This window comes from Oncorhynchus masou, unplaced genomic scaffold (assembly GCF_036934945.1).
Source record: "Oncorhynchus masou masou isolate Uvic2021 unplaced genomic scaffold, UVic_Omas_1.1 unplaced_scaffold_10361, whole genome shotgun sequence".
Taxonomy (NCBI): Eukaryota; Metazoa; Chordata; class Actinopteri; order Salmoniformes; family Salmonidae; genus Oncorhynchus; species Oncorhynchus masou.
This window is the reverse complement of record NW_027000060.1, coordinates 1-9,238: the sequence shown is the minus strand read 5'-3', so window position 1 is coordinate 9,238 and position 9,238 is coordinate 1. Positions and strand designations below refer to the sequence as shown.

The following is a 9,238-nucleotide window of genomic DNA, read 5'->3' as shown; positions in this document are numbered from 1 at the left end:
CAGGCCAGGCAGCAGCAGGCCAGACAGCATAGGTCAGACAGCACAGGGTCAGACAGTACAGGCCAGGCAGCACAGGCCAGGGCCAGGCAGCACAGGCCAGGCAGCACAGTCAGACAGCACAGGCCAGGGCAGCATAGCCAGGCAGCACAGGCCAGGGCCAGACAGCACAGGTCAGGGCAGCACAGGCCAGACAGCACAGGGCAGCACAGGCAGCACAGGCCAGGGGCCAGGCAGCATAGGCCAGGGGCAGTACAGGTCAGGCAGGGGCAGGCAGCACAGGTCAGCAGCACAGGTCAGGCAGCACAGGGCCAGACAGCACAGGCCAGACAGCACAGGTCAGGCAGGGCAGCACAGCCAGGCAGCACAGGCCAGGGCCAGGGCAGCACAGGGCCAGGACAGCACAGGGTCAGGGCAGCACAGGGCCAGGCAGCACAGGTCAGGCAGCACAGGTCAGGCAGCACATCAGGCAGCACAGGTCAGACAGCACAGGTCAGGACAGCACAGGTCAGGCAGCACCAGGGTCAGACAGCACAGGTCAGGACAGCACAGGGCAGGCAGCACAGGGCCAGGGCAGCACAGGTCAGACAGCACAGGCCAGGACAGCACAGGTCAGGCAGCAGGCCAGACAGCACAGGGTCAGACAGCACAGGTCAGGCCAGACAGCACAGGTCAGACAGCACAGGTCAGGACAGCACAGGGTCAGACAGCAGGTCAGGCCAGGCAGCACAGGTCAGGACAGCACAGGTCAGACAGCACAGGCCAGACAGCACAGGCCAGGCCAGGCAGCACAGGGTCAGGCAGCACAGGTCAGACAGCACAGGCCAGGCAGCATGGTGGCAGACAGCACAGGGCCAGGACAGCACAGGTCAGGCAGCAGGCCAGGCAGCACAGGGCAGGCAGCACAGGCCAGGGCAGCCAGGTCAGACAGCACAGGTCAGACAGCACAGGTCAGGACAGCACAGGGCCAGGCAGCACAGGCCAGGACAGCACAGGCCAGACAGCACAGGCCAGACAGCACAGGTCAGGCAGCACAGGCCAGACAGCACAGGCCAGGCAGCACAGGTCAGGGCCAGACAGCACAGGCAGACAGCAGGTCAGGGCCAGACAGCACAGGTCAGGCAGCACAGGTCAGGAGACAGCACAGGCCAGACAGCACAGGCCAGACAGCACAGGCAGGCAGCACAGGGTCAGACAGCACAGGCCAGGGCAGCACAGGCCAGGGCCAGACAGCATAGGCCAGGGCAGCAGGTCAGACAGCACAGGCCAGACAGCACAGGCCAGGCAGCACAGGTCAGGCAGCACAGGCCAGGCAGCAGACAGGCCAGGCAGCACAGGGGTCCAGGCAGCACAGGCCAGGGCAGCACAGGCCAGGCAGCACAGGCCAGGCAGCACAGGCCAGGGCAGCACAGGTCAGACAGCACAGGGTCAGACAGCACAGGTCAGGCAGCACAGGGCCAGGGCAGCACAGGTCAGGCAGGGCAGCAGGGCCAGGCACAGGTCAGACAGCACAGGGTCAGGACAGCACAGGCCAGACAGCACAGGGTCCAGACAGCACAGGGCCAGGGGCAGCAGGGCACAGGTCAGGCAGCACAGGTCAGACAGCACAGGGTCAGACAGCACAGGCCAGGCAGCAGGCCAGGCCAGGCAGCACAGGTCAGGCCAGGGCAGCACAGGTCAGACAGCACAGGGTCAGCCAGGGCACAGGGCCAGGCCAGGGCACAGGGCCAGACAGCACAGGGTCAGGGCCAGACAGCACAGGCCAGACAGCACAGGCAGACAGCACAGGCCAGACAGCACAGGTCAGGGCCAGCAGCACAGGGTCAGACAGCACAGGGTCAGACAGGTCAGATACAGGCCAGGCCAGGCAGCACAGGTCAGGCCAGGCAGACAGCACAGGCCAGACAGCACAGGCCAGGGCCAGGCCAGCAGCAGCAGGGCCAGGCAGACAGGCACAGGGCCAGCAGCAGGCCAGGGCAGCAGCAGGGTCAGGGCCAGGCAGCACAGGGGGTCAGGACAGCACAGGCAGACAGGGCCAGACAGCACAGGGGCCAGACAGCACAGGGCCAGGCAGGGTCAGGCAGGCCAGACAGCACAGGCCAGGGCAGACAGCAGGCCAGCAGGGTCAGGGCCAGGCAGCACAGGTCCAGACAGCACAGGTCAGGCAGCACAGGCCAGGGCAGCAGCAGGCCAGACAGCACAGGGCCAGGCAGCACAGGCAGGCAGCACAGGGTCAGGGCCACAGCACAGGCCAGATAGCAGCACAGGCCAGACAGCACAGGCCAGACAGCACAGGTCAGGCAGCACAGGGCAGGGCAGACAGCACAGGTCAGGCAGCACAGGCCAGGCACAGGCCAGGGCAGCACAGGCCAGACAGCACAGGTCAGCACAGGGCCAGGGCCAGCAGGGCCAGGCAGCACAGGCCAGGCAGCACAGGGCCAGGCAGCACAGGCCAGGCAGCACAGGTCAGGCAGCACAGGCCAGGGCAGCACAGGCCAGGCCAGGCAGCACAGGCCAGGCAGCACAGGGCCAGGGCAGCAGGTCAGGCAGCAGGTCAGACAGCACAGGCCAGACAGCACAGGGCCAGGACAGCACAGGCCAGGCAGCACAGGTCAGGGCAGCACAGGTCAGACAGCACAGGGCCAGACAGCACAGGGCAGGCAGCACAGGGTCAGACAGCACAGGGGCAGACAGCACAGGCCAGGCCAGACAGCACAGGTCAGACAGCACAGGGCAGGACAGGTCAGACAGCACAGGCCAGGCAGCACAGGTCAGGGCCAGGCAGCACAGGTCAGGGCCAGGCAGCACAGGGCAGACAGCAGGCCAGGGCCAGGCAGCACAGGCAGGCCAGGGCAGCACAGGCCAGACAGCACAGGCCAGGGCCAGACAGCACAGGCCAGGCACAGGCCAGACAGCACAGGACAGCACAGGCCAGGCCAGGCAGCACAGGCCAGACAGCACAGGTCAGACAGCACAGGCCAGGCCAGGCAGCACAGGCCAGGGCCAGGCAGCACAGGGCCAGACAGCACAGGCCAGGCAGCACAGGGCAGGGCCAGGCAGCAGGTCAGGCAGCACAGGTCAGGCCAGGCAGCACAGGTCAGGCAGCACAGGCCAGGCCAGGCAGCACAGGCCAGGCAGGCAGCAGGGCCAGGACAGCACAGGCCAGGGCCAGACAGCACAGGCCAGACAGCACAGGCCAGGCCAGCAGCACAGGCCAGACAGCACAGGGCCAGACAGCACAGGTCAGGCAGCACAGGTCAGGGCCAGGGCAGCAGGCCAGGCCAGCAGCACAGGTCAGGCAGCACAGGTCAGACAGCACAGGCCAGGACAGCACAGGGTCAGACAGCACAGGCCAGGGCAGCACAGGCCAGGCAGCACAGGCCAGGGCCAGGCAGCACAGGCCAGGCAGCACAGGCCAGGCAGCACAGGCCAGGCAGCACAGGCCAGGCAGCACAGGCCAGGGCCAGACAGCACAGGCCAGGCAGCACAGGCCAGGCAGCAGGCCAGGCAGCACAGGTCAGGCAGCACAGGGCCAGGACAGCACAGGGTCAGGGCAGCAGGCCAGGCAGCACAGGCCAGGCAGCACAGGCCAGGGCAGGGTCAGGCAGGCCAGGGCACAGGTCAGGACAGCACAGGCCAGACAGCACAGGCCAGGGCAGCACAGGCCAGGCAGCACAGGCCAGGCAGCACAGGCAGGCAGCACAGGCCAGACAGCAGGCCAGGCAGCACAGGCAGACAGCACAGGGTCAGACAGCACAGGCCAGACAGCACAGGCAGGCAGCACAGGTCAGACAGCACAGGCTAGACAGGCCAGGCAGCACAGGTCAGGCAGCACAGGCCAGACAGCACAGGCAGACAGCACAGGCAGGGCAGGGCCAGACAGCACAGGTCAGGCCACAGCACAGGCCAGGGCCAGGCAGCACAGGCCAGGCAGCACAGGTCAGACAGCACAGGTCAGACAGCACAGGCCAGGGCAGCAGCAGGTCAGGCAGCACAGGCAGGACAGGCACAGGTCAGACAGCACAGGCCAGGGCAGCACAGGCAGGACAGCACAGGTCAGACAGCACAGGGCCAGGCAGCAGGGCAGGGCCAGGCAGCACAGGCCAGGCAGCAGGTCAGGCAGCAGGTCAGACAGCACAGGGTCAGACAGCACAGGGCCAGGCAGCACAGGCCAGGGCAGCACAGGCAGACAGCACAGGTCAGGCAGCACAGGGTCAGACAGCACAGGCAGACAGCACAGGTAGGCACAGGCCAGGCAGCACAGGCCAGGCAGCACAGCACAGGCCAGACAGCACAGGGTCAGACAGCACAGGGTCAGACAGCACAGGCCAGGCAGCACAGGGCCAGGGCCAGGCAGCACAGGTCAGGCAGCATAGGTCAGGGCCAGGCAGCACAGGTCAGGCAGCACAGGCCAGGGCAGGCAGCAGCAGGTCAGACAGCACAGGCCAGGGCCAGGCAGCACAGGCAGGCAGCACAGGTCAGACAGCACAGGGCCAGGCCAGGGCAGCACAGGTCAGGGGCACAGGTCAGACAGCACAGGCCAGACAGCACAGGCCAGGCAGCCAGGCAGGCAGCAGGCCAGGCAGCACAGGGCCAGACAGCACAGGCCAGGCAGCACAGGGCCAGACAGCACAGGGCAGACAGCACAGGTCAGACAGCACAGGTCAGGCAGCACAGGCAGGGCAGCACAGGGTCAGGGCCAGGTCAGACAGCACAGGCCAGACAGCACAGGGCCAGACAGCACAGGTCAGACAGCACAGGTCAGGGCAGCAGCAGGTCAGGACAGCAGGGCAGACAGCACAGGTCAGGCAGCACAGGTCAGGCAGCACAGGGCAGGGCACAGGCAGCACAGGGCCAGACAGCACAGGGCCAGACAGCACAGGGTCAGGCCAGGGCCAGACAGCACAGGGACAGCACAGGTCAGACAGCACAGGTCAGACAGCACAGGCCAGGCCAGACAGCACAGGGTCAGACAGCACAGGGGCCAGGCAGCAGCAGGCCAGGGCCAGGCAGCACAGGGCCAGACAGGGGTCAGGGCCAGACAGCACAGGCCAGGCACAGGCCAGACAGCACAGGCCAGACAGCACAGGCCAGGGCAGCACAGGCCAGATAGCACAGGGCCAGACAGCACAGGGCAGACAGCACAGGGCCAGGCAGCACAGGGCCAGGCAGCAGACAGCACAGGGCCAGGGCAGCACAGGCCAGGCAGAGGGCCAGGCAGCACAGGTCAGACAGCAGGCCAGGGCCAGACAGCACAGGCCAGACAGCACAGGCCAGGAGGCCAGACAGCAGGTCAGGGCCAGGCAGCACAGGTCAGGCAGCACAGGCCAGACAGCACAGGCCAGGGCAGCACAGGGCCAGGGGCCAGATAGCACAGGTCAGGGCAGCACAGGCCAGGCAGCACAGGTCAGGGCACAGGGTCAGGACAGCACAGGCCAGGCAGCACAGGGTCAGGCACAGGGCACAGGCCAGATAGCACAGGGCCAGACAGCACAGGCCAGGGCACAGGCCAGGCAGACAGGTTAGGCTATACAGACAGCACAGGCAGACAGGGGCAGCAGGTCAGACAGCACAGGTCAGGCAGCACAGGGCCAGGCAGGTCAGACAGCACAGGTCAGGGCAGCACAGGTCAGGCCAGACAGCACAGGGCAGGGCCAGACAGCACAGGCCAGGGCCAGGCAGCACAGGCCAGACAGCACAGGCACAGGCCAGGCAGCACAGGCCAGGCAGCACAGGCAGGCCAGACAGCACAGGCCAGGGCCACAGCACAGGTCAGGCAGCACAGGCCAGACAGCACAGGGCAGGCAGCACAGGTCAGGGCCAGACAGCACAGGGGCCAGGCAGCACAGGCCAGGGCCAGGCAGCACAGGTCAGACAGCACAGGTCAGGCCAGGCAGCACAGGCAGGGCCAGACAGCAGGCAGGCACAGGTCAGACAGCACAGGCCAGGGCCACAGCACAGGGTCAGACAGCACAGGGCCAGACAGCACAGGCCAGGCAGCCAGGTCAGACAGCACAGGCCAGGCAGCACAGGGTCAGGCAGCACAGGCCAGGCAGCACAGGCCAGCACAGGTCAGGCAGCACAGGTCAGACAGCACAGGCCAGACAGCAGACAGCACAGGGCCAGGTCAGCAGCACAGGTCAGACAGCAGGTCAGACAGCACAGGCCAGGCAGCACAGGTCAGACCAGCACAGGAGGCCAGGCAGCACAGGCCAGGCAGCACAGGTCAGGCCAGACAGCACAGGCCAGACAGCACAGGGCCAGACAGCATAGGTCAGGCAGCAGGCCAGGGGCACAGGGCCAGAGGCAGCACAGGTCAGACAGGCCAGGCAGCACAGGTCAGGGCCACAGCACAGGGTCAGGCAGCACAGGTCAGGCACAGGGGCCAGACAGCACAGGGCCAGACAGCACAGGGCCAGGTCAGGACAGCACAGGTCAGGGCAGCACAGGCCAGGCAGCACAGGTCAGGGCCACAGCACAGGGGCCAGACAGCACAGGCCAGACAGCATAGGCACAGGGCCAGATAGCACAGGCCAGGGCCAGACAGGGTCAGACAGCAGGTCAGGCAGCACAGGGCCAGGGCACAGGCCAGGGCAGGCAGCACAGGCCAGGCAGGGTCAGGACAGCACAGGTCAGACAGCACAGGCCAGGGCCAGGGCAGCACAGGGCCAGGGCCAGACAGCACAGGTCAGACAGCACAGGGCCAGACAGCACAGGCCAGGCAGCAGGGCAGGCCAGGACAGCACAGGGCCAGGCAGCACAGGGGCAGACAGCACAGGACAGGCAGCACAGGGCCAGACAGCACAGGCCAGGCAGCACAGGCCAGGCAGCACAGGCCAGGGCCAGACAGCACAGGTCAGACAGCACAGGGCCAGGCAGCACAGGTCAGGCAGCACAGGTCAGGCCAGGTCAGACAGCACAGGGCCAGACAGCACAGGGTCAGACAGCACAGGGTCAGGACAGCACAGGGCCAGGACAGCACAGGGCCAGACAGCACAGCAGAGCAGCAGTCAGGCCAGACAGCACAGGCCAGACAGCACAGGGGCCAGACAGCACAGGCCAGGCAGCACAGGTCAGACAGCACAGGTCAGACAGCACAGGTCAGACAGCACAGGTCAGGCAGCACAGGTCAGGCAGCACAGGCAGACAGCACAGGACAGACAGCACAGGCCAGGGGACAGCACAGGTCAGGACAGCACAGGGCCAGACAGCACAGGGTCAGGCAGCACAGGCCAGGCCAGACAGCACAGGGCCAGACAGCACAGGGTCAGACAGCCAGGCAGCAGGCCAGACAGCACAGGCCAGGCAGACAGGGCCAGACAGCACAGGTCAGACAGCACAGGGTCAGACAGCACAGGTCAGGCAGCACAGGCCAGGGGGTCAGACAGCACAGGCCAGGGCCAGGGCAGCACAGGTCAGGCAGCACAGGCAGGCAGCACAGGGCCAGACAGCACAGGGCCAGATAGCACAGCACAGTCAGGGTCCGGCAGCACAGGTCAGGGCCAGGCAGCACAGGCCAGGCAGCAGCACAGGCCAGGCAGCAGGTCAGGCCAGGCAGCACAGGGCCAGGCAGCACAGGTCAGACAGCACAGGGCCAGACAGCACAGGGTCAGGACAGCAGGGCCAGGCAGCACAGGGGCCAGACAGCACAGGCCAGGCAGCACAGGTCAGGCAGCACAGGGCAGACAGCACAGGCCAGACAGCACAGGTCAGGCCAGGGCAGCACAGGTCAGACAGCACAGGTCAGGGCAGCAGGCCAGGCCAGGCAGAACAGGGCCAGACAGCAGGTCAGACAGCACAGGGCCAGACAGCACAGGCCAGGGCAGCACAGGCAGGCAGCACAGGGCCAGACAGCACAGGCCAGACAGCACAGGTCAGACAGCACAGGGTCAGACAGCACAGGCCAGGGCAGCACAGGCCAGGGCAGCACAGGTCAGACCAGCAGCAGGCTTCAGGCAGCACAGGGCCAGGCAGCAGCAGGTCAGACAGCAGGTCAGACAGCACAGGGCCAGGCCAGGCCAGACACAGGGTCAGACAGCACAGGTCAGACAGCACAGGCAGCAGGTCAGACAGCACAGGTCAGGCAGCACAGGTCAGGCCAGACAGCCAGACAGGTCAGGGCCAGACAGCACAGGGTCAGGCCAGCACAGGGCCAGACAGGGCAGGACAGCACAGGTCAGACAGCACAGGCCAGGCAGCACAGGGTCAGACAGCACAGGTCAGGCAGCACAGGGCCAGGCAGCAGCAGGCCAGGGGCAGCACAGGGCCAGACAGCACAGGCCAGGCAGCATAGGTCAGACAGCACAGGGTCAGGGCCAGGCAGCACAGGTCAGGACAGCACAGGGGTCAGACAGCACAGGGTCAGACAGCACAGGGCAGACAGCACAGGCCAGGGCAGCACAGGGTCAGACAGCACAGGGTCAGACAGCACAGGGCCAGACAGCACAGGTCAGACAGCACAGGGCGGCGACAGCACAGGCCAGACAGCACAGGCCAGGCAGGACAGGGCCAGACAGCATACGGCCAGGACAGCACAGGCCAGGCAGCACAGGTCAGGACAGCACAGGGTCAGGACAGCACAGGGTCAGGCAGCAGGGTCAGACAGCACAGGCCAGGCAGCAGGCAGGGCCAGACAGCACAGGTCAGGCAGCACAGGGCCAGACAGCACAGGCCAGGCAGCACAGGGTCAGGACAGCACAGGGTCAGACAGCACAGGCCAGACAGCACAGGGCCAGGGCAGCACAGGGTCAGGGCCAGACAGCACAGGTCAGGGGTCAGGCAGCACAGGCCAGGGGTCAGCACAGGGTCAGACAGCACAGGCCAGGCAGGCACAGGTCAGCCAGGCAGCACAGGCCAGACAGCAGCAGACAGCACAGGCCAGGCAGCACAGGTCAGGCAGTACAGCACAGGCCAGACAGCACAGGTCAGGCAGCAGGCAGACAGCAGGCCAGGCAGCAGGCAGGCCAGGCCAGCAGCAGGCCAGGGCAGGCAGGGCCAGGCAGCACAGGCCAGGCAGCAGACAGGTCAGGCAGCACAGGCGTCAGACAGCACAGGGCTCAGGGCAGCAGGGGTCAGGCCGACAGCACAGGTCAGACAGCATACGGTCAGACAGCAGGGCCAGGCAGCATAGGCCGGGCAGCACAGGCCGAAGCCAGGCAGCACAGGTCAGAGCAGCACAGGTCAGGCAGCACAGGCCAGACAGCACAGGTCAGGCAGCATAGGTCAGGCAGCACAGGCCAGG

General features: G+C 66.9%; 1 protein-coding gene across 1 annotated transcript; it reads left to right on the top strand.

The window, feature by feature from the left end:
* Positions 1 to 61: 61 nt before the first annotated feature.
* LOC135528797 (hornerin-like) lies at positions 62 to 9,204 on the top strand (the record flags this gene model as incomplete). The annotated part of the gene is made up of 4 exons (XM_064957857.1): positions 62 to 3,783; positions 3,903 to 5,518; positions 5,611 to 6,312; positions 6,422 to 9,204. Coding segments are annotated over 4 exons (8,823 nt in total), but the record flags the coding sequence as incomplete, so codon positions are not given.
* Between the last annotated feature and the right edge of the window lie 34 nt (positions 9,205 to 9,238).